The 25799-nt window shown below is 44.6% G+C and overlaps 1 protein-coding gene across 3 annotated transcripts in view; it reads left to right on the top strand.

The window, feature by feature from the left end:
• Positions 1 to 822: 822 nt before the first annotated feature.
• The window catches only part of tmprss9 (transmembrane serine protease 9), a 28079-nt gene continuing 3102 nt past the window's right edge, over positions 823 to 25799 (top strand). Inside the window, exons 1-12 of one of the 3 annotated variants that reach the window (XM_067968193.1) lie at positions 823 to 1009; positions 6908 to 7077; positions 8039 to 8095; positions 12219 to 12332; positions 13820 to 13985; positions 14867 to 15141; positions 16454 to 16590; positions 18553 to 18790; positions 20718 to 20834; positions 22263 to 22434; positions 23355 to 23620; positions 24605 to 24741. In XM_067968193.1, the coding sequence (XP_067824294.1) occupies positions 6936 to 7077; positions 8039 to 8095; positions 12219 to 12332; positions 13820 to 13985; positions 14867 to 15141; positions 16454 to 16590; positions 18553 to 18790; positions 20718 to 20834; positions 22263 to 22434; positions 23355 to 23620; positions 24605 to 24741 (1821 nt within the window). In that variant the 5' untranslated portion in view covers positions 823 to 1009; positions 6908 to 6935. The remainder of the gene's footprint in view (positions 1010 to 6907; positions 7078 to 8038; positions 8096 to 12218; positions 12333 to 13819; positions 13986 to 14866; positions 15142 to 16453; positions 16591 to 18552; positions 18791 to 20717; positions 20835 to 22262; positions 22435 to 23354; positions 23621 to 24604; positions 24742 to 25799) is intronic. The other 2 variants (XM_067968194.1, XM_067968195.1) reach the window with 2 other exon arrangements.

Raw genomic sequence — 25799 nt, forward strand, 5'->3', positions numbered from 1 at the left:
GATTTCTGCCAGTTGCTTTGGACGCTCTGCGACCTCGTCCCCATAATTTGGGACGGGGTGACGGTCCTTTATCCAACTTGAATAATCGTGCACATGTAGAAATTCAACAGAGGGTCCTGCCCCATTGTGGAAACTCAGAGTGGCTGAAGGGTGCAGCCCATGGCCCTTATAGGACTGAGGAAAAATAAGGTCCATTTTATTTCTTCGCTCGAGTGCTCTGAGGCTCCTAGTCCCTCAGCAACTGATCCTTCTGAGATTGATTGCCATTTGAATTCTCTACTGTAGGCCATGAACAGAAGCCTTTTAGCAGGTGTGGGAACTGCTGGACATAACACAGGTGAGCTGGGCGGAATTCCTGGGATATACCAGGAATGCCCCACGGCCACGCCGTCAAAAAGCTGCCACAGAAAGCACCCCTCCCCTGGGTCAGATGTTCCAACTTGACATAAATGGGGTGGAAACACAGTGGATCTGCGTTCTGCCTCAAATTGCAGTTCCACACCTGCATCCTCCAGGGGCCAGAATTTCTATGTTCAGATATCTCCACATTTTATCAAGTAATCACCTTGCAATCACAAGGCACGTTACCCCACCAGAGGAAACATGATGGCAGAAGGCGAAGAGCTTGTTCATTCTGTGGATAATGGCCAATCATTTACACTGGGCTGTCTTTAATACGATCTGATTCAGAGAGGGAGGGGGCTTTCTTTGAGTTTATTGGTTTGAACAAAGGTTAGCTTTCCTTGGTACCTGGCAGTAAGTCAATGATCTCTCAGCTCCACCCCCAGGGGTTTTAAAGGAAGAATTCCTGGGACTGGGCAGCTGTGTGTTCATGTCAGTCCGTTAATGATTGTGTGTGTGAGTGAGCGAGTAAATGAGTTAGAGTGAGTGTTAGTCAATTCTTTAGTTAGTGTTAGCGGGTTAGGGTGTCAGTGTCTGCAGTTTTACCCACTTCACATTCTGGCTCCTGTTGCTGAAAGTTCTGTTGCAGCTGATACCCACGGAACAGGTTTGAATGCATTATTTCTTATTTTTAAATCAGTAAATTAATTGATGGGGATAATTATTACCGTTTGAGATCCTTTAAGCTATAAAAGGCAGGTGTCCCTGACCTGCCAGACGGTTAAGAGCAAGTTGTAAAAACTGTAACTTTGTATTTTTTGTGCAAGAAATGTAAATTTATAATTTAATTTTACTCAGGATAGTTCAATAGTAAACATCTAAAGATAATATTCAGTGTGGCAGAGTATATAAAATGGTAAATGAGGAATTGAAAACAAACTAGAAATCAGATTAAAGGGATTGAAATGAAGTAACCCAGAACTGGATTTCAGTTATGTGGCAGTTCATTTGGACTCCAGTGAATTTAACAAATTAAGGGGTTTTCAATTTACTGCATCGAGTAATTTGCAATGAATTGGTGCGGTGGGGAGGAAGAAGAGGGTGACAGAGGGAGAGAGTGATTGGGAGAAAGATAGGAAGGAAAGGGTGATGGAGATAAGGGAGAGGGTGATGGTGAAGGAGGGAATAGAAAGGGAGGAGAGCATGATGGAGAGAGAGGGAGAGGGGGGGAAGAGAAGGGGAGGGGGGGAAGAGAAGGGGAGAGGGGAGAAGAGAAGGGGAGGGGGGAAGAGAAGGGGAGAGGGGAGAAGAGAAGGGGAGGGGGGTAGGGAAGGGGAGAGGGGGGAAGAGAAGGGGAGAGGGGAGAAGAGAAGGGGAGAGGGGGGAAGAGAAGGGGAGGGGGAAAGAGAAGAGGAGAGGGGAGAAGAGAAGGGGAGGGGGAAAGAGAAGAGGAGAGGGGGAATCATGGGGGGAGGGAGGGAAGAGGGTGGTATGATAGGTGGGGGATGAGACTTGCAGGTTAACATAATTCTGCAATTAAAACAAAAGTTTAAATGTTTGCAAAGTAAAACTCTCCAAAAGGAAGCTAAAGACAATAACATGGGAGGGAGCTGGTTTGACAACTCCTGTCATCTCATTATTGGGCCATTCTTTTTCTTTTTGTGCTCCTTCAGGTTTAATTACTTTCTGACTAAAGTTACTTTAAAATCGGAAACATCTTTTGTGCTTTGTGCAGTGGAAGCCTCTGTGACCACCCGACTAACACGTCAATCAATGGGGAGAATAATTAATTTTTTTTTTTAGCAATGACAATATTTAAACATATTCTCTTTCAGTGTAAAATAAACTTATCAGCTGCTCATTTGCCACCTGATGGACAACGTTCCTGTGTAGCTGTGGCCAAATTGCACAATTGGTCCAGGAGTGCAAAATGCAGCTGGCAAGCAGAGTTGTACTGTGGGCTGCGAATCACAAACGGCCTATTAGTTGAGAGCTCTGCGCATCTGTGTCTATGTTAGACCAATGTAAGGAATCGCACAACACCAGGTTATAGTCCAACAGCTTTATTTGAAATCACAAGCTTTCGGAGCTTTGCTCCTTCATCAGGTGAAGTGAAGAGATGCATATAGGCACAGCATATATAGTCAGAGAACAATGCCTGGCATTGTTCTCTGACTATATATGCTGTGCCTATATGCATCTCTTCACTTCACCTGACGAAGGAGCAAAGCTCCGAAAGCTTGTGATTTCAAATAAAGCTGTTGGATTATAACCTGGTGTTGTGTGACTCCTTACATTTGTCCACCCCAGTCCATCACCACATTAGACCAAGGAGGGCGTCTTATTACGTTAAAAAGCCGGCTTCACGCTGACCTCGATGTACAAGTCACAGGGTGTCGAGTCCAAAGTGATGCGATCTAGATCCTCAGGGACTCTCACACTGACCCGGACTTACACTCCCGTCGGTGTTAGTGAATGAATCCGGCTCTCGACTGCTCCAAGGGGCTCTCACACACCCGACTTAAATATATTGGAATCCAGTCAGATCTGATTCTGGATTTATACTACCCACTTTCCCATAAGTGTGAAGATGGCTGGGTCCTTAAATACTGTTCAAAAGTACGATGTTAAAGATTACTGTCAGTGATATTAGGCACTTAATGCACTTGGAATGACTTTCCTCTATTGTAGCGGCTGATATCCAGGCTGTAATCTCGTGAACGAGTCTCACTGATCAGATACTTGGAATCAAATGCAACATAGTTACAGGGAGCCTCATTTAACAAGAATGAATTTCAAGTCATTTGGAACTTCTAACCGTCTAATTTAACATGAGGGGATCATAAACTGAAGGGAAAGCCTGAGTAGTTCAGTGATGGTATCTTAGTCCCGTCTCCCACTCACACCCTGCCATTATTTATAATAAACCTGATCTCAAATTAAATCAGCATTCCTTACAATCACAGCAGTTAAAAAAACAGCAGACAAATTACACTGGACTGTGAGGCTATTGTGATATCTGTAGCACCAAATAATGGTCTCACCTGGTTCACTGGAGGGTATAATTAACAGCAAATTATAGGGCTGTAGATATCATGTTAACAGGGGAAGAACAGCTTCACTGCAGCTTTGAAAAAGAATGATAAATCAGTTACCCTATAAACAAGAGAATATCGTTCTTGGCTTTGGTTAGGGCTGTTTCGGTGTTGCGGGAGGGGTGGAAACCTGATTGGAGATATTCAAACAGGGAGTTGCAGGAGAGTTTTGCATGGATTTGCGAGGCAAGAACACTTTCAAGGACTTTGGAAAAGAAAGGGAGGTTGGAGATGGGGCAGTAATTTGCGAGGACTGAAGGGTAGAGAGAGGGATCTCAGCTACGGCAGTAGTAGGGGTACTACAATTGATTACATTGCCCATGGGATAGGAAGGGGCGATTCTTCCAAGGTTCCTGCTCCTGATCACTATTCCATAACCCCTGCTGAAAAATGCACATTTGTGGGTGTCAGGTGAGGACTTGATTGGACTCAACTGTGGTCCCTCCATGGTTGAATAGCCTGCTGACATTCACTATCTAGGCTCACACATGATGGTCATCTGGGCAAGGTACTAGAGGACACACAACCTTCATATCCAGCCAGCCTTCAGGAGATGGGAGAGGGGAAATTGGTGGTGAAAAACGAAAACACAGGCAGAGAATGTGGAGGATAACTTTCCTCGCACAGAATGTAGGGAGTGTAACAGGGAATATTCAGGACCAGTGATGTTTGAGGAATTTCACTTTTTCAGAGTAGAGTAATTTGTACCTGAGGCTCCACCCATAATCTTTCTTCTGTCCACATTCCTGCCGTGACTATGTCCACCGATCTCTAATGGAACTCTCACATCTCCTTTGTCATTACAGCTGCCTCCAAGAAGCTCAGTTTCCTCTCTCATTCCAGGACATTTTTCTCCTCAACAACTCTTAACTCTAAACCCTAAGTCCATCCCAAGACTTAATTCCTGCTCCCATATCTGGGAGACTCTTCTAATCCCCCTTTCACAGGGTACAAGAAAAAGCCTGCCATCTGAGGCAATACCTCTCTCGTCTCTAATGACCAAACTCTCTCCATTTTGCCTCTCTATTTTATTGATACAACTGTAGTCAGTGGTCCTCTGAACATTCCTCACTTGTTCCTCTGAAACTCCAAATCCCCTGCCCTACATACTCTTCCTGCACCATCACTCTGCTAAAATCGACATTCTTCACACCGTCTCCTACTCTAACTCATTCTGTCGCAGGACAACAACAACATGCATTTATATAGCGCCATTAACATAGAAAAACGTCCCAAGGCACTTCACAGGAGCAACTTCAAACAAAATTTGACACCAAGCCACACAAAGAGATATTCGGAAAGGTGACCAAAGGTTTGGTCAAAGAAGTAGGTTTTAAGGAGCCTCTTAAAGAAGGAGGGAGAGGTAGAGAGGTGAAGAGGTTTAGGGAGGGAGTTCCAGAGCTGAAGGCACAGCCGCCAATGGTGGAGCGATGACAATTGGAGGAGCACAGAGACCTGGGAAGGTTGTAGGTCTGGAGGCGGTTACGCCATGGGGAAGGTGCCTTTAGGTCCCAGCAAGTGGTGGTAATGACTCTGAGGTGACCCCAATGGAGGACGAGGGCCTTGTAGCGGCCTCCTCTCTCTCCATACCACTCCCAATACTTAACTATTGGAAGCCGCACTGAGATCTTCAGTGGGACATCTCCTCTAATCTTCAGGGCACTTCTGCCTCTTTAACACTGCTGGTGCTGCAGCGCTGTGCATATATAATGAGCCCTGATCGAAGAAAATGGGTCAGGCTGGGCTGGATACGGAGGGACGGGCAGAAGTTCCACCGGCCTGAACTCCATCAAGACGAGGAGAAACTTCCGTTTTATCCCACTTTAGTATCTTGTATTTAATCCAAGTTTGTAGTTTTGTACCAGATCAATTTAATTACAACAGAAATTTAGGGAATTGATACAATTAACATCATGGCTTTAAGCCTGGGATGGGTCAGAAAAGGTGACTAATTCTCCATAATTACCAATAACAGCATAATCCCTTACTTAGCCTCTAGCTCAGAGATAAAGAGGCCGTATTGAATATATTGAATGTGGTGTTCCAGAATGACCGAGACCTGAAACTAATTATTCATCTGATGAGGATATGCACCGACAATCCCAGATAAGGTGCTTAGTTTCCCAACACATCTGGAAATTCAGGTTGTGAGTGGGACTGTCGTACCTGATCTTTGATAACAAGGTTCCAATTTGCAACAGGAATATTTTTAATGTGCAATCTTTGTGCCCTCTTTAAAAGCAGCACTGTCCCTATTAATGGGATGAAAGTCTCCTCCCTTTTCTGGCTGTAACGATCCCAGTCTCAACCCAGGTATTACTGGGAATGGGCCTACAGCACAAAACTGACACTAATTTAGCACTAATTTGGGAGTCTCACTCAGAGAGGTCACATGGCTGCTGTGGGACATGGGAAAATCTCAGACTGGTGCAGTAAGGGGCACTCTTCAGAGGTTGAGGCACATTGTTGGTTCAGTGTAGAGGGAGCTTTACTCTGCAACTAACCTGTACCCTAACTGGTCTGGGAATGCTTGATACTAACACTAGGTGCCTGAGATAGAAAATATCTCATTCCGCAACTCTAACATCCTTCACCTCAATAAGCACAAAATTCATAACTTTTAAAAAAGTAAAGCGAAACTGTAGATTAATGTCTCGCATCGCATTTTTATTTATTTATTTTATGCAGTTACTAAACTGTAAGTGGCTTCAGAATCAGACTTGGTTCTGTAGTGCTGTGCAATATTGGCTCCTGGGTAAATCCCTGATAAATGCCCTGTATCTTGGTCCCTAGTAAAAGACCCTGTATCTACATCCCTGTTAAATATCCGGCCCCGTATCGACGGCCCCGGTAACGGCCCCGGTACCGGCCCTGCATCGACGGCCCTGGTAACGGCCCTGCATCGATGGCCCCAGTACCAGCCCCGCATCGACAGCCCCGGTAACGGCCCTGTATCTACTCTGCCAGGGGAACCGTACCCAATGGGAGTTAGTGCCTGGAGATCCATACCCAGTGAGGGCCAACTATACCTCAGTGGGTGTCTGTACCCTAGCAAGATTCAAAGCGCTGAAACCATACCCCAGAGAGATTCAGCACCTTCAGGAGAGCAGGAGAGAAAAATGCAACAAAAAGTAAACTTTTTTTAAAAAGTAACAGATAAAGGCTTTTTGACAGATCAAAGCCACCTTTTCAACATATCCCTCAATCCCTTCTCTCTAGAATTATGTCTAATTGCCTCTTAATTTTAATAATACCACCCTCTTCAATACCCATCCACAGGAACTTATTCCACAACCCTATTACCCTTTGGGTGAAAGAATTCTCTCTGACTCCCCTTCTCACTAACGTCTTCATTTTCAACTTGTGACCCTTGGATTTGGACCTTTTACCACAGTGAGCGATTTGCCCAATTTGTCAGTCCCCTTGCCAATCCTGAGTTGTCATTTAATACAAGGCGGTTTATTTTACAGAGCATCTTCTGGCACTATCAGTACAAACATGGAACCAAACAAAGAGTTGGACAAACTGCCAGTCATAGAGCCAAAGACAGAATTCAGGAATGCCCTTCACTTTAAAGTGCCCTTGGCTGTGCTGTCCTTGTGTCTCATCATAGCTGCCATCATCCTGGGGGTATATTTTGGTGAGTCTGACAAAAACTTATTTTCTGAAAATGATTGTGAATTCAGTTCAGCGATTTCTCATTAACTACCCTCTACCCTTCTGTTTGATTTTATGTTCCTGACCCATCTAATGTTTTTGTCTAGTTTTCTCCCTTCTCCTGAAGGTGCTCAGGTACAGGCTGCACATGGGCCAGCTGTCCTCTGGTAACACACTCAATGGGCTATTCACCTCTGAGCCCAGGCAGGGAGTATCAGGCAGTATTCCATCATGGCGAGCATCAGAGCCAAGTCTGCCCTCACCCAACATCTGCACACATGCACTTTCCAGCAGGAGACACTGGAAAACAGAAGGAGAAACTCCTTTCGGACTGCCCCACCCCAGATATCTGAATACAAAATCTAGGCTGACACTCTAGTGCTGCACTGTCAGAAGTGCCGTCATTCGGATGAGACATTAAACCATTGCCCCTTCTGCCCTCTCAGGTGGATGTAAAAGATCCCCTGGCACTTTTCAAAGAAGAGCAGGGGAGTTATCCCCAGTGTCCTGGCCAATATTTATCCTCAGCCAACATTACTAAAAACAGATGATCTGGTGATTATCACATTGCTGTTTGTGGGACCTTGCTGTGTGCAAATTGGCTGCCATGTTTCCTACATTACAACTGTGACTACACTTCAAAAGTTATTCAGTGGCTGTAAAGCGACTTGGGACTCCCTGAGGTTGTGAAAGGCACGATATAAATGCGAGTCTTTCTTACTCCTAACCCAGGCACGCCGAGGACAATTGTAACAATCATGTTGCTGCCCTGACTGAAATCAGCACAAACACAGGGATTGAATGTGGGACCTTCTTGGTTTGTATGGCTGAATAGTGGGCAGTGAATTTAGTCACTGAGCCATCCAGAGAGCCTGTAAGTGTTGCTTCCATTGTCACCTTTCCAATGCACAGTCAATGTATTCATCTCCTTTTCCTTAATACAGGGATACATGGATCTCAAAAAGAATTCCCATCCCAGCAACACTTGGCCATGAAAGCTAGTAAGTACAATTCTTTTCATTGCTCAAATTGGACAGTTTAGCAATCTTGTCCCAGATTACTCCTCCAGCGTAATCCTGTTCTTAAGAATCGTGTTCTTAAGAACTGCCATTTTCATTGAGTTGGGCCGGTCTTTATAGATGAGACATTAGAATTTCAGGTGCTGATATCGGTGAGTTGGCTGATTTTTCTGACCGCGCACCCATTCCTGCTGAAAACCCATTTAAATATTGGAATGTCTACAGCTGGAATCCCACTCGCCTGTAAATCTACTGTGTATGTTTCTAGTTGTAATGATGATATGTTTAAAAAATATTGCCTTGAGCAAAATAGCTGGACTGAAACATCAGTGCAGTACTGAGGGAATGCTGCATTGTTGGAGGTGCCATCTTTTGGATGGAATGTTAAACTGAAGCCTTGTCTGAGTACTAAATCTGACCCTGAGACCTTATGGGTGGCGATGAGATTCTTTATTGAGGTGATCAAACCATGCACAAATTAAGACAATTACAATGCTCAAGTGATAGTCATAAGAACAGAATGATATTACCCCATTCCATTCTTGAGTAGAGCCATAACTGACCTCGTTCTCTTCTCCTCTGTAGCTTTACCTCTATTCCTGACCTCTTACAATCATCTGTACTTATACTGGTTTTGTAATTGGTACAAGCCCGACCCTTGCACCTGGAGTCTCGAAATGGGATGTTGTTTTTCCAACATATTAAAGTCAAGGAAGATAAGGTTGATTGGTTATCATCAGCTTGATGAGCTTAGACTGGAGGGAGACGAGGCCGATCAGCCATGAGCGGCTTATCTCAACAAGTTAATTTCTGCAGGGAGACAGGATATTGTCCTGAGCTACAGTGATTAAGATAAGGCAGGTCGACCATGAGCAGTTTATCTCAACAAAGCATTCTTACTGAATTAATTTAAAGACATTACCTAGGACTACAGCATTTTAGTTTCAACTGTTTCATTACCAGGCATGTAATTAAAATTATATGTACATCATATCTTCATGGGCTCTTGCTCAAATCTTCCTTGACCTGTTTATTCTTACATCTGCCTGGCCAGATGGCTGTAAAAAATTCCATGGCACTATTTGAATAGGGGAAGAAGAATTCTCCCAGTGTCCTAGCAAACATTTATCCCTTAAACAACACATCAAAACAGATTAACTGGTCATTGTTTTGGCACCTTGGTGTATGTAAAATTAGCTGTTGTGTTTCCCTATATAACAGTAACTACATTTCAAAATAGTTGGGATGTCTTGAGGACATGAAAGATACTATAAAAATGGAAGTTCTTTCTTTCTCCCCCCTGCTCCCACCCAGAAATGCAATCATCTTCACATGTGACGTACACTCCCAACTTCCATATCTCCCAACTTCCATATCTCCCAAGTTCCATATCTCCCACTCCAAGATGTTTGCACATGTAAAACCAATGGCTGAAGACTGATTTGTAGATTTGCCCTTATGATGTGTGTTTCCCTCATTACCGTGTTTGCTCCGATACCTCTGAAAAAGTTGTCTGCCTTTTCAATCTAAATCTACTTTTCCTCGGTGCTCCGTCAATGAGCAGAAGTGTGAAGATGGTTGACTGTTGCATTTCTGCATGAGCATTTTGGGGCTGAGGTGGCCCACCTCGCAGGACAGCTGAGTCCCGAGAAGAACCTACTACTGGCTGCATCTTGTGCTGCTGTAAGGACAGACTGTCCTGCCTGTTTCCTTCCACATTAGCAGGTATTAGAGAGGATGTCCAGGGGGCACACACAGGTGCTACTGACCTTAGAGACAGCATCATCAGAGCCCAAACCTGTTATGCCTTGGTACCAGGCTGTGGCACTCCAAGGCTACTGATCTGGTGGAAAGCAGGCCAAACAACGCCTATTAGATCGCTAAAACCATGATAGACACTTCTCCTATCTCAGCCATAATTACTTGGAGTCCGGAAAAGAGAAGCCCCTCCGCTGTGGTGCCCCAGGTAACTGTGGAAGTAGTCAAAGCCTCCATTGCAGAAGCTAGGATTGTTCTTTGGGCCTGCTGCAGCCATTTCAATGCTGCAGCAGCTTTCAATTTCCTGCCTCCTCCAGTGGCAAGCTCTCAATGGCAGACATTATTACCACCAGGAGCCTGTCCAGAATAAGCAACTGAGGCTGAACCCAGAACATGTGATGGAATCAGTGCTGGGTCATGGCAGTGGTCCCATCCTGCTGCCAGAGAGTTGGTCGGATAGTCAACCATGGGAACTTCACAAGTGAGCCTGATCTGGTCCTCACCTGATGTTCACACACAGGGTTTCCAGTAGGATTCACTGAATAGTGATCAGGAATGGGATCCTTGGCAGATGTTTTCTCCCCTTAGCACTAAGGCCAATTGTAGCACCCCTCTGCTACCCCAGCTGTGATCAACTAACTCAGCACAGACTGGGGATGGAATCCATGACCTACTGGTATGTATAGCTCAACTACTCACTACATATACCAACTGACTCACAGGCTACTCAGATTACACGTTAAATATATTTTTGGTAAAGCCAATTGGAGACTCAACTCATCACCAGCATCTCAGTGACCCATACATCACCATAAATAGAACCTAGCAACATAGTACATGGTAACAATGTTCTATGTGTCCAGCTGCAGCACTTTCTTGAATCCAAATTCTCTGAAAATTATAAATTTCGCCATCAAATATCCCCTTCATCCTTCTTGTCACCAGAGAGTCCAGTCGCAGGGTAGACAATCTTTCCTTGTAACCCAGCAAAAAGAATAGTACATAGTAATATAGTTACATAGTAATATAGTACATAGTAATATAGTTACACAGAACAGAATAAGATAGTACATAGCAACATTGAACATAGTAATATATAATGTAGTAACACAGTACATAATATCATAGTAAATAGTAATATTGAATATTGTAACATAGAATGTATTAATATTGTAATAGAATGCATAGAACATAGTGACACCACCTCAGCTGGAAATCTGTTGCATAATTCTATCAAAAATTCTATCTTACTAAAAAAATTACCTAAATTTCCTATTTTCTTCAGAAACCCTTAATTTTAAACTGTCCAACAGAAAAGCTTTCCTTAATCCAAATTCTCCATACCCTTGAAAATCTTAATTTCCTCTCTATCAAATCCCCCCTCATCCTCCTCCTCCTCACCAGACAGTGAAGTTCCAGTATAGACAATCTTTCCTTTTAGCTCAGCCCTCTAAGTTCAAGAATCAGTCCCATAGCCCTGCTTTGGACTCCTTACAATAATTTACATCTTTTCCATATTACAGTATTCCAGATGTAGCCTCACTAAGACCAGATGTAACTTCAGTCTCTCCTCCTTAGATTTATATCACATCTCTAGGTATATATACATCCCAGCATTTTGTTTGCTTTCTTCATCGCCAGCAAACATTGAATTGATGGCTTTAATGATGTATCACTCACCTGTACTTATCTTTGTGATTATATAGTGCCTTCTCAGATCACCTTGTGTTTGCAAACGTGCCTTGTGGTTGCAGGTCACTATGCAAATTACAGGTCAGGTGATATAAATGCAAAAAGAATGGCCGCCCACCCCAATCGCTGTGCCCATCAACATGCTGTGAAGCGCCATGATCAGCGAGAGGGTAATGGAACAACAAGGTCCAGTGCTGTGACACAGTAACACAGCCCTATGGTCTCTGGTGTATTATTGACATCTCATTTACTGGCTGAATATAATCCTATGTTCAAGCACTGATACATTACCTAGTACTGAAACAAGTGTTGACTGCATTGTCTGGCTAATTGTCTATGAAGTTAGCAAGGTGACATCAGGGACCCAATAGTATTTGTAAGCCCTGGTCACTAATTTAGTCCCAGCACCCACTTTTTATTCTGCTGCTACCTGTTTAAAAAAAAATAAGGGCTACTTCTCGTCTGCCTTTCTATTTTTGATCACATGTCCCTTTTTTATTTTTATTTCCCCATTCTGTTTTTCCTTTTAGTTTCTGCTCCCTCTAAAAACCCTCTAAAGAAATATTCCCATATAAATTCTGCTCCCGCCCCCCCACCCCCAAAGTGTAAGGGATATTATGTACAAGGTACTAATGTTTTGTTCTTTGTAAAACAGCAGGCTGCTCAGCTGGGAATTACATCTGCAGGAATGGCCAGTGCCTTACAAAACCCAACCCTGAGTGTGACAAAACAAATGACTGCTTGGACCAGTCAGATGAGATGGATTGCAGTAAGTTTTACACTGAAGGTCGGCTTTTCATGGCGACCGTACAGTACACCTTGAAAAATGTTAATCCAATAACGGGGAATCCGTTTTTTAGATCTGACAATGGAGCTTTTATTAACTAGTTCTTGCCTGTATAATCAGCCAATAGGATGAAGTGGGACAGGGTTGGATCAATCCCAGCCTTGAATGGAGGCTGAGATACTTTTTCTTGAACCATTCAACATTCCAATGAGTGATCTATTTTGCCTGTAGGAATTTTGCTTTGTCTCCATGCTACGCATTGGTCCTGAATGATCCACTTTGTCCCTGTCTTTCTTTTTTTAAAAGCTGCATGTTTTTGTTGCATGTTTCGTTTTACGTGGCACCATTATGAATTAGGACATGTGCTTCTTCCTGGGGACTTTCCACCACCCTGAGATCTAACAAAATTAAAAATGTGTGAGGCTGCCAGGTTCAGGTCCCAGTCGAGACACTCCACCTGGCTGTGAATCAGTTGCCTTAACCACAAATCCACTTAGCCATTAGTTTTACCATATCCTTCCCTCCTGGCTCTCTGAGAAACTGCACCACCCCATGTGGCACAATGTCTTCCAGGGGTCAGGCAGCTTGAGGTGAGTTACCAGATATGGTCCAAAATTGTGGCCCCCCATTAATGTGAACAGAGATACTCTGAGCAGATGGGGGCCCTCCCTGTGAGGGATATCACCACCAGAGTAGCATTGAGAAGAGGGAGGTCTGAATTGGTGGATCCCTATCAGCACTTTTAAAAAGGCAACAAATACTTTTATAACTTTTTTTTTTACAAAGACATCGAGGGAGAAGTTTAAACTTTGAACTGAAGGATCAAGGCTTTCCTTCCTCTTCACTATTATTTACTTTAATAACATAATATCTGTTATTAAAGTAATATCTGAATATCTCAGATCTGCTGTTGAAATGGCTGGTGCATTGGGTTACAACCTCTCCGCGTCACAGTTACAATGTTTAGGAAGGAATGGCATTTTCAGTAGATACAATGTGATGACATTAGCTTTTTGACATGACTGCTTATCATTTTTTTCATGAGTTTACTGATAATGGAGGTGAGAGATGTTAGTGCTGAGATTGGAACACTTTCCATTTCAGGCATTCATTACCAGCATCAAACACTCCCGGGTCAGGTACAGCCTAGGTTAGTTACAGGATAAAGCTCCCTCTACAATGTCCTGTCAAACACACCCGGGTCAGATGCAGCACGGGGTTAGATACATTCCACTTCTGGCAGGAAAGACTCGGACGCGGTGGGAGTGAGCAGATTGGCTCCTGTTACATTTCCTGCCCAAGTCCACGCTGCCAATACCTGAGAGCCATGTGACTCACGTGGAAGATCCTGGCTCTAGTCTGGTTATTGTCTGTGTTTGAAACAAGGCTCAGGGTGTAGACTTCTTCTAATTGAGCCCTAGACAGCTATGATGTTTGGTTATGAGCATCTTGTATGTTTTCTTTTTTAGGCTGTGGTACACCTTTGACATCTAATAGAATTGTGGGGGGTGTGACAGCTGCCCGGGAGGAATGGCCCTGGCAAGTCAGTCTACATATATCCGACATTGGCCATAACTGTGGGGCTACAGTGGTGGCGAGCACCTGGCTTATATCCGCAGCTCATTGTTTTGCGCAGTAAGTAATTCTATGGGCTGTCGATCTGTAGAGCTTTTGTTGATTTTAAAGTACAGACCTGCATCCCACACTCACAAACCCACATAATCTGAATCTGGTTCCTTTAACTTTACTCACTTTGGGTTCAGTCCATTTGATTCTTTTAGTGACATTTTGAACAATAATGTGATACTCCAAGTTCCCAGTGGTTCAGTTGTTAAAGCCATCAGGTAACAATCACAGGGACCAGTGGTTCTGGGGTTCATCCCTGATCTGTGCTGGTATAGCTGTTCTCAGCCTCACATATTACTGAACCACATAGACCAGAGGGTCCCTGGGTCCAATAGTAGTCTGTGCTGAGCTGACTATAGAGTCTACAATTGGCCTCAGCACCCTTAGTTTGGGAGCCTGGGTTCCTGCTCCTGATTAATGTTCAGTGACTCTTGCTGGAAGTGTGGAAGTCAGGTGACGATAAGATTGGGCTTGGCTGTGATGCCCCCTACAGTTGAATATCCAACTGACCTCACCATCTAGGCTCACACAACAATGGCCACTTGGTGAGGTACGACAGGGTGGGTGGCACCTCTTTAACCCATATCCAAGAGAGAGTCAGCACCTGGGAAACTGTACCCCCAGTGGGAGTCAGCGCCCGGGGAACTGTACCCCGAGTGGGAGTCAGCGCCCGGGGAACTGTACCCCGAGTGGGAGTCAGCGCCCGGGGAACTGTACCCCCACTGGGAGTCAGTGCCCGGGGAACTGTACCCCCAGTGGGAGTCAGTGCCCGGGGAACTGTGCCCATTAAGAGTCACTGGCTTCAGGAGAAGAGTGGAGAAAAATTGAAAACCTTCAATAAAAAAGGAATGAAGACACAAGAATAATCTTTCTGATTTTGTTCTTCGCAGCTTTCAAGACCCAATGAGTTGGGAGGCAAACCTTGGAACTATCTATAGAAATGTCAAAAATTCTACAATAGTGAAAAGGAAATTTAAGAGGATCATTGTTCATCCCTCATTTGACCCAATTACATTTGACTACGATGTGGCTCTGCTGGAGATGACCAGCCCCGTAACATTCTCCAGAACTATCCAGCCTGTGTGTCTACCGTCTCATACTCATATCTTCCATACAGGAAGGAACTGCACCATTACAGGATGGGGAGCTCTGAGCGAGCACATTGGTAAGGAGCTGATTTATTTTTAAAGCTGTTCTTTTCTGTTTAAAATATTCCAAAAATTGCTATTAACCCTCATCCTGTACATCCTCTTCAAGTGTCGTTCCTGAATGAGATGTGGGCCGTGATACCCTTTCAGTTGGCCTCCAAGGTTGACTTGCTATCGGATTGTTCCTCATTTCCCATATGGAACTGCCTTTCCTCCCCTATTTAGCCAGGATCTTGTCATGTGGTGGAACTGTTGCACCATTGTGCAGGGTGATGGTGCTGCCCCACTGCAGTGCCATAACGTGGGATCTCTGCCATTTGCTGCACTTCCCCTTTGAACCCTAATACCCGCAGACACCGCCCAACAATGGGAACACCACCTGTATCATTGTGCAATTCAAACATTTAAACTGACACACTCAATAACATGTTAAACAGAATGAGGTGTCACTCATTGACAGAAACAGTAATAAGGGATGAGGTGGGGTTTCAAGTGCCAGCATTGTAATGACGACGTCTGAGGCTGGGGTGCTGCAGAACTCCACCCCAGGTTCTGATGTTGTGTGTTCGACTGAGGAATGTCCCTCATTCCTTATCAGCACAATCTGCCCATTGTCCCTTATACTGCTCACCTGCCCTCATCCCTCACTGTCATCTGCAAATTTAACAATTGAAATAATGTCCTCCTTACTATATGAACAGAGCAGAGCCCCATGGAACTCCGCTGGTCAGTGCACTCGACAGACCCCATCCATTCATCAGCACTTTGCAGCCTACTTAAAAAAACATCAAATATTTGTTTTGCCTTTATGAGAAGTTAAACAGTAACTACAGGGCACAGGCGGGTCCACGTGACATGCTCCTACCCACAAAGCACTGGAGGAAGGAGGCATTGCATCTCTAAGGTGACGAATGTTACAAATTGGATTTTATTGCACTATAGCAATGTATAGTTGACAGCACATGAAGAACAGTTTGTCAATGAGCTGTACTGACCCCAGAAATGTGCTCCAAATTCAGGTACAGACATGGCGGTAATTTTAACCTAACTTGACCGGTGGGAAACCCACGGGATCGGATGGAGAGCTGGTTTTATATCCTGCCCATCTATTGACGTCAATGGAGAGCAAAATCAGGCAGGGCGTAAAACCAGCGTTGCATAAGATCCCTTCAGTTTTCCGATGGGCAGGTTAGGTTAAAATTGCCCCCCATATTTCATTATAATCATTGCTCTGATAAGTATACAAGTGGCATGTTGGCTGCTACTTCAGTTTAAATAGGTGATGTCTCACAGTTCACCCTTTACTTTATTCTTCTGTTTCTGTCACAGATTCCTTCCCCATCATTCTGCAGGAAGCCACAGTTCAGATATTCAATCAAAGCGAATGTGCCAAACTCTACAGGGACCCTGTAACTCCTCGAATGATCTGTGCCGGATTCATAACTGGCAAAGTAGATGCCTGTCAGGTCGGTGATGTGGCCCAGTCTAAGAGAATGTCTCTCAAGTTCTGCTCCCATTCCAAACATTCTGCATTTTGTTCGGACGGTAGCCACTGTAAATTGGCCATGGTTTGTGCTCCTGATTGCTGTCCAGTGACCGATGGGAAGTATGTGGATGAGAACAGGATTTAGATTGGATGTAGTGCCTCCCACCCTCATGGTCCAAAAGCCGGCTGCCATTTGCCATCTAGGTTTATGGATGTTGGTCACTTGGGTCAGGCACCCCCGGGATTGTATTCCAGCTGGAGTCTGTGCTTTCAGGAAGAGTTCGGAGGTGGGGCGGGGGGGGGTGGGTGGAGATGAAGATTAGGGTACTACTTCTTTACCCAGAGAGTGGTTAGAATGTGGAACTTGCTACACGGAGTAATTGAGGCGAATAGCATAGATGCATTTGAGGGGTAGCTAGATTAATATATAAGGGAGAAAGTAATGGAAGGAGATGCTGATAGGGTTAGATGAAGTAGGGTGGGAGGATGCTCGTGTGGAGCATAAACACTGGCATAGACCAGTTGGGCCGAATGGCCTGTTTCTGTGCTGTAAATTCTATGTAGTTGTTTATTATTTACATTTGTTTATCAAATTGGGGCCTTTTGGATGACCAGACTTCAAACATTGCCTTTCACCTTTGGGACCAGGAACTGAATCCAGCCCTGGCTGAGATGAACATTTCTCTCTGGTTGCAATGGTCCTGAATGTGATGAGTTTGAGTGTCCTTAATATTACTTGCAATACATGTGTAACTAGCCAACTAAATCACATTTGTACAGATTACAACCAATGTAATTTACTTACACTTTAATATCACTGCTTTAAATTATTTGGGCAAATATGATACAATGCAATCGGCCCCTCCCATCAACCGTCCCCCTCCCACTGATTGGTGCCAACCTACCATTTCTGGCCTGAGACCAAGGGGGTAATTGTGACTTTGGGCGTAGTGTAAAACAGGCAATATGGAGCCGCCTGTTATAAATCTCCTCCAATTTTCATTTCCATTGATTGTGATGGAAATGAAAGTTGGGAGAGATGTATAACAGACGGCTGATCCGATATTGTCCGTTTTACACTAGGCCCAAAGTCAAAATTACCCCTATGAGAGAGAAAAGCTGAAAATTGCTACCAGGACATTTCCTAGAATTCTCATCCCTTCACCTGCTTCATGGAAACTAAACTTAAACCAGGGCTGATCTAAGGGAAGAAATTACTGAGGCAGAACATGTTGTTTCTTCCAAACAGTGTTAACCTTAAGACCAGTCGCATCAACAAGGTGTTAAACTGGACAAAGGCTCAGTCCTTGGAACAAACTCCTGGGATCTTGAAATACCTGTGATTCAAGAGCACATCAAACTGATCATCTTCATCTAAATATTAAAACAGAATAAAATCAGAATTGGTGTATCGCTGAGCTGGATAATAATCGAATGTTGAAATGATTACCTTGGCTGAAGTTGTTTCTTTGAAATCTGAAATTTAATTCAAAAGCTTGTTTTGGTGAAAAACATTGAAAGTTTCAAACACCGCTGAACAAAACAAAATTCCTTTTGTGCGGGACTCAAGCGTGGCTGGTGGATAATTGAGGTCTGACTCCTTCGTTTAAATTGCCACAAAGTTATTGCAGTCAGTGCCCTCAGGGTAACTCGTTCCTGGGGGTTTGTTCTAAAGATTGACCCTCTGTTCAGTTTAACAACGTGTTGATGTGACTAGCCTTAAGGTCAACGTTGTTTTCGTGTTTGTTTCTGATTTTTCGTATGTTTATTTTGTAAAAGTTTGAAGCATAAAACTGGAGAGAAATAAAAGGGGGTTTGTGTTTGTGGGGATACTGCCAGTGAGTTTACCCCACTTCCTGCCGCGCCTCTACAAACACATTTATCTCACTGGATCATTTTAAGGATGTGTACTGATTTCTGGTCTGTATTTCCTTTCTCTCAGGGTGATTCTGGTGGTCCGATGGTTTGTGAGGAGTCACCAGGCAAATGGTTCCTGGCCGGTATCGTGAGCTGGGGTGAAGGCTGTGCCCGACCAAACAAACCCGGCGTCTACACAAGAGTGACAGAAATCCAGGACTGGGCCCTGCACACTATGTCGCCAATTATTCCTTCCGCGGAGATCAATACTGAACAGACCCCTTCAGTCAACAGAAGGACCACCGTCTTCAATTTACCATTAGGTGGGTGTTCACACTGATCACTGGTTGTGGGGGGAGGGGGGTTTAAGATTGATCACAGGCTGTTGGTGGGGGGAGGGCGTTCAGATTGATCACATACTTGTTATAAGATAAACTCAAGGAGGAGACCGTACTCAGAAATAGAACGCAGCATTAATTGGTTGGGGGTGGCGGGGGGCTTGTTGCTGGATATTGAGCAGGACCGCAGGTCACGGACTGTTCATTTTCACATACATTTCTCAGCAGGAATTATTCAAGAAAGACACTGAATCTTAGCTACACACCGCTGGGTACAGAATTATTAGAGAAAGGGAAATAAAAAGGATCTTTTCATCCCCCCCCCCCCCCCCCCAACCAGGTTTGTTTAATGGTAGAGCCTCATAATTAGTGTCTGTCCTGAATTAATTTACAGTAATGTTTTATGGAGATTGTTCCCAGTATGTTACATGGTGCATGATTCACTGTTCATGATCTGGGTGTGTGTGTGTTATAGAGAGGAGAAGGGTCAGACTCTGGGCAGTGATGGTACTTTGTGCGTGTTTTGTGCTTGTGTGTGTGTGCGTGCGAGCAAATGTGTCTGTTACATTACCGAGAGGGGTAGGGCCAGGCTACTGTTCCAGTGCCTGTCATTTCTCCACATGGTGAGTTCCTGTTTTCAAGTGGCCAGTTCCTCCTTCTCTCCCTTCCCGGATTATCTACTGGGTAGAGGGAAATCAGCTGAGGTTCCTGCCTATTGCAGGGGTGTCAAACTCAATTTACATGGTGGGTTTGATCCAACATCCTGGCACTTGAGATGGGCCACATTTAGCAGAAGTTATTTAGACACACCAGGGTTAGAAATTGGTGTGCGTTTCACCTGTTTTTCGGGCTGAAAACAGATGCAATTTATTCCAATTGCTGGGTGTGAGGTCCTACATCTAATCTGCGCTGGCGTCATGGCCGCCGCCATATTGGCCCTGACTATTTTTAGACTTCCCTGGCAGCCAACTGAAATCAGCGTTGGGTTAATTTAAATATGCAAAGTGTCCTGCGGCTGTTTTAGGACCCTTCTGCAAAATGTGCGGATAAACTAGGTAGAGTGTGCACCGAGCAAGCTCCGACAAGTTTATCGAGTTCGACAGTGGCCTAAAGAACAGTCCTTAAAGGTTGAGGGACTGCTGGAGGCCGCTGAAGAAATGGTAGGGAAAGTTTTTTTTACTTCCCCTTCTGTGGAGCGTGGAAGAACAGGAGTGCATCCACCAGCACCACTGTGGGCCACTGCTGGCTAGACTCAGCCCTCCTGCAGCTCCTCCATATATTGGAGCTTGTGATGCTCCCTGAGTACAGTGAGAATCCTCCATCTCCGTCCCCTTGTTCCCCATGTGCCTACTAGTGGAAACAGTCTTGCACTGTTTACTCACAGTAAAATCCCCAGGTTTCACTCACCCCTTTACTGGCTGCTCCTCTTTCGGCACTGCTCCCACTCACCACGTTGCTGCTGCTTCTCCCAGCTCTGCAGGAAATGCTGAGGCCCCATGTCCCACCCCACCCCACCCCACCATATTCCTCTCCCAACTCGTCCAAGCCCCAATCAAAAGTGTGCACCTTGGGTGAGGATAAGATTGGGCTCAGCTGTGATACCCCATGGCTCATATGAGGATAGCCATTTGTGTGAGGTGCTGGGACTGTGGCCAGTGTACCTTGAACCATACCCCGGCGAGTGTCAGTGCCTTCAGGAAAAGAGGGGAGAGAATGTACTGGGCAGGCAGAGAAAATCAGACAAAGAATGAACACACTCTGCAGTCACTCTCCCTCAATTCCTCTTCCCTCCCCCGGCTTGAGAGGGGGGCCTGAGAGAACCAAATGACTGACTGCCGTCAAAGGGGATGATTCACTTAATGATCAGGGGTTGTATAAAACCTTGGATTAATGGTGTTCTTCCATTTTCCAGAGGTTCGCTGTACAGCCTCCACTTTCAAGTGTTCTGACAACAGTTGTATCAACAAACACAACGCAGAGTGTGACGGCATCACGGACTGTGCCACAAGGTCTGACGAGTCAAACTGCAGTGAGTACAGTCACTTCGTCTCACTGTCTAACAGGGCGAGGATTTGTAGTCTGTTCCTGATAGCGCAAAGGTCCATCACTGAACATCCCCACAGTAACTGCAAAATACAGGCCTGCACTCCCAGTTCTTGGAAGGAACTGCTCTATTATTAAACAACCGAGGGTAAAATTGCACCTTTCTGAGGCCTCATAGGAACAGGAGTAGGCCATTCTGCCCCTCGAGCCTATTCCGCCATTCAATTAGATCATGGCTGATCTATATCTTATCTCCATCTACCCGCCTTGGTTCCGTAACCCTAATACCCTTGCCTAACAAAAATCTATCAATCTCAGTTTTTAAATTTACAATTGACCCCCAGCCTCAACATCTTTTTGAGGGAGAGAGTTCCGGATTTCCACTACCCTTTGTGTGAAGAAGACTATTAGGCTGCACCGACTCTCCACTGACACATTACAGGGAAAACCAGTCTGTATTTCAACAATAAAAAAGGAAATTCTGGATATGTGCAGCAAGTCTGTCAGCACCTGAGACAAGACAGAATAATGTTTTTAAAAAGGTCAGCACACTGATGTGAGCTTATGATCTAATCTGATGATATTTTCTCTTCCCCCTCACCCCCCAACCCCACCTGCTCCTTTTCCTTGAGGGGTTTCAGTAGAGCCTGGCTTCACCACATTTCTCTTCAGGGCCCTTTTTTAAAAAAAAGGCGAACATAAGAAGAATAAAACCCTGTGCCTGTAGGACACAGAGTGGGGGGAAAAGAGTTAAATGACAGGACGGTCGCTCCCTCTCAGCCAGGGTGGTCGTTTTTCTCGCTCTGACTGTACAGTATGTTATTTTTGCTTTAGGACAAATATTTAAAGTATTTCCAGACAATGAGTTATGTAAAATGTCATTTTTGAAGCCTGAGGCCGGGTTAACAGTAACTGTTAATGATGAGCTGGTGGTGTATCTGTTGCCAATCACGAAGAATCCTTGAATTTGCTTATCGATGGGAAATTGCTCTGCTTCGAAGTGGAACAATGAAAACCTCCAAGATCAAATACGTTGTGCATCATAAATAAAACTCGCAGCAAAGCGGCAATTAAACAACAACACCGCACACACCACCGTGAAAATCACTGAGAGCAGCACCGAGCACATCACTAGTGCAACACCGCGCACATCTCCAGATGCATATTCTTGTGCACACCACTGCGCCCACCAATGGACACATGACCAGGCCCACTGGGCACCTCATGACACACATCAGCAATAGAGATTCTCACATGCTATTACCTAACAAAAGCTTCACTGAACTGGTAAAAGCTGTGGCTTGGGGTTGGAGCTGTTTGTTGTCTCATTTGGTTCAATCTGACCGGTGTTAAATGTTTCCGTTGAATTTTCTAGTGCATTGAACTCTGTAACTGAGACCAGTTTTGTTTGTAGATTGTGGAACAGTGCCTCTGATGGTCGGTACGAGGATTGTGGGCGGAGTGAGCAGCGCTCCTGGAGAGTTTCCCTGGCAAATCAGTCTGCAGATATTGTTCAGTGGGCACGTGTGTGGAGGAACCCTAATATCTCCCAACTGGGTGGTCACTGCCTCTCATTGTTTTTTAACGTACGTGAACAGCTCTCAGACAGTGGCAGGGCACACGCTGTGTGCAGTAACTTATTCAGAAAGTGTGGTATCACTTAAAGAAAGATGACTTGAATGCATACACACATCCATAAGCTTGTGCACACACCTAGAGCAGTGTACACGCACACCAATAGCATGTGCACTCATATGCACACATACACACACACACACACACACATGTGTGCATGATTTTGATAATGTTGAGTTGTTAAATAACTCCACTGTTTTGGTGTCTGTTTTAAGTAGTTTGTTTAAACTGCAAGTTTAGTTTGAATATTGGAAGCTCCAAACACCAATGCTATAAACATGGTCACAGAAAGGCTCTCGGGTGGCTCAGCATATTTCTCCAGTGAGGAAGGTTAAAGTTTCTAACCCCAGTCTATGCTGATTTAGCTAATCTGAACCATGACAAGGACTACAATTGCCCCTAGTGCCCCTGTGTCAGGGAGGGGAAAATCAGCCACATTTGCTCACTATCCAGTGATTTCTGCTGGAAATTTCATGCATGTGGGCATTGGGTGAGGACAGGATCGGGCATGGGTGCGGTGCCACCTATGATTGGATATCCCACCAACAATCACTGTCTAGGGTCACACAGCAGAATGGTCACTTGTGTTCAGTGCCGGCGGCCTGTCCATGTGGAACTTTACTCCAGCTGTAGTCAGCACCTTCAGGCAAAGAGGGGTGGAAATTAGCAAAGAAAATATTAAGGAGAAAAGTTTACTAACTCATAGTCCAGGGAAAATGCTGTGCTGTGTGGGGAGGGGAGCGATACAGAGAGGGAGAGAAAATTAAATAAATACATTGGAAGTGGAATAAATTTAAAATAAGAAAGTTTGCTAACTGGCGAATGTTTCCAGAACCACAAGCAGATGTTTGATCGACCTTTCCTTTCACAGTCAGAAGGATTCCAGTCGTTGGGTCGGTTACCTGGGAACACTGCGCCGCTCCGGATTCGGTGGCACAAAAGTAACCTTCAAACGCATCATCATACACCCCTCCTTCAGCGCCTTCAGTCTGGATTTTGATATTGCCTTGCTGGAACTGTCCAGGCCTGTAGCACTCTCCAAAGTCATCCAGCCTGCCTGTATACCCTCACCCTCGCACAGATTCTCAGAGGGAATGAGATGTTATGTAACGGGCTGGGGCACCACAGCAGAAGTGGGTAAGCTGCAATGGAGCACTACATTGTGTGTATCTGTACGTCCAAGCATTAAAGTGTATATGGGTGTGCGTATATGATCATTCCTTTGCAACTAGCTCACAGTCTGCTTCAGATTCAGTGCAATGGCTAAGAGGGAGACTGTGAGATCAAAAGAGAGAAACAGTGATATTCCAAAGCGAAAGAAACAGAAACCGAAAGAGAGAAACGGAGAGACTTAAAAAAAGAGAAACACAGAGGGAAACGGAACAGACAGACTGAAAGAGAGAGAGAGAGACAGAGAAACCGGAAATTCAAAAGGGAAAACAAAGAAACCAAGAGAAACATAAAGAGAAGTGGCAGGTGTGAGAGACAGAGAACGGAGAGAAATGGTGAAAATTAGAGGGAAATAGAGAGAGAAAGAATGAGTTACACAGAGAAATGGCAAGGTCATGAAAGAGAGAAAGGAAGATTGTTTCTTCAGATCCTGGAGGGAGGGGAAATACATTAGCTGAAACTAATATGCTAAAGTACAGTTGAAGAATGGTACAGGCAGCGGGAGGACGGTACAGGCAAAGGGAGGATTGAGCAGGGGGAGGATGCCGCAGGCAGAAAGAAGACGATGCTAGCAGCAATAGCTGGGAAGATACAGATGATTGGCTGCAAGATTTACACTGCAAGATGCAGTGGAATTAATTTTTGTTGTATAAATCATTCTCCTGAAAAGGTATTCAAATAGCCAGACAGGTGGGTTTGTATCTCAGGAAGGCCTTTGCTGCACTGAGGCAGGACCTGCTGTGGAAATGAAACATTTAGAAGTAGTTTTCGCAAACAAACAGGCACTTTTATTAAATGCTGGGGTAAGGGTTGTAATAAGTCTGGTGATTGCCCTTCTTACTTTAAAATCTAAACATGCTGTAGCCTGAGGTCCTGAAAAAGGAGCGTCAGTAACTTTTATTTATCTTATAATTGACCATTACCAATAGCTGCACTCTCTGCTCTATGCAGGGTTTTTGTCTTATCTGCTGCAGAAAGCTGAAGTAGATCTGATAAGTGACCACTTGTGTCGGAGCTTATATGGCAGCCAGATCTCTCCCAGAATGTTCTGTGCCGGGAAATTGGCTGGAGGAGTGGACTCGTGCCAGGTAAGCTATTAAAGATAAATCAGTAGAATTTGGGAAATGTGTTGCAGCACAAGGTAACAATAGAATTCTCAGAGATGGGAAAAATAGGGAATGGACTGTACTATAGAGATTGATCCATTTGTATCACATCCCTAATACAGTAGAGACTGATCCACTTGCTTCACATCCCTGTTAGTGTACAGACTGATCCACTTGCTTCACATCCCTGTTAGTGTACAGACTGATCCACTTGCTTCACATCCCTGTTACTGTACAGACTGATCCACTTGCTTCACATCCCTGTTAGTGTACAGACTGATCCACTTGCTTCACATCCCTGTTACTGTACAGACTGATCCACTTGCTTCACATCCCTGTTAGTGTAGAGATTGATCCACTTGCTGAAGTGTAGTCATTGTTGTTAGTAGGTAAATGTGGCAACAATGTGAGCATGTAAGGCCTCACAATTAGCAAATGATTGAATAACCAGACAATCTGTTTCTGATGTTATTTGTTAAGGGATAAATGTTGGCCTGGACCCCTGAAGAACTCCCTTGCACTTCTTTGAATTGCATGGGATTTTTTTTTAACATCAACTTGAACGGGCAGATACAGCCTCAGTTTAACATCTCAGAAGTCAGAGAGAATGACATTGAAACAAATAGTAGAAATAGGGGACAAGAGACAATTAGTGTTTCTGGAGAGAGAAAGGATTGACTGATATGGTAGGAGGCTTGAGGCATGTGGTGAGAAGGTGGGTAGGTTAGGATCAGGGATATGGTGAGAGGACATGTTGAGGGATTTGGTGAGATGGTGGGTGCGTGAGGTTGAGGGATATGATAAAAAAGATGGGTAGGTGGATATGGTTAATGGTTATGGTGAGAAGGTGAGTAGGTGGGATTGATGGATATGATGAGTAGGTGGGATTGTTGGATATGGTGAGTAGGTGGGATTGATGGATATGGTGAGTAGGTGGGATTGTTGGATATGGTGAGTAGGTGGGATTGATGGATATGGTGAGTAGGTGGGATTGTTGGATATGGTGAGTAGGTGGGATTGATGGATATGGTGAGTAGGTG

The sequence above is a fragment of the Heptranchias perlo genome, chromosome 29 (assembly GCF_035084215.1).
Source record: "Heptranchias perlo isolate sHepPer1 chromosome 29, sHepPer1.hap1, whole genome shotgun sequence".
Classification (NCBI taxonomy): Eukaryota; Metazoa; Chordata; class Chondrichthyes; order Hexanchiformes; family Hexanchidae; genus Heptranchias; species Heptranchias perlo.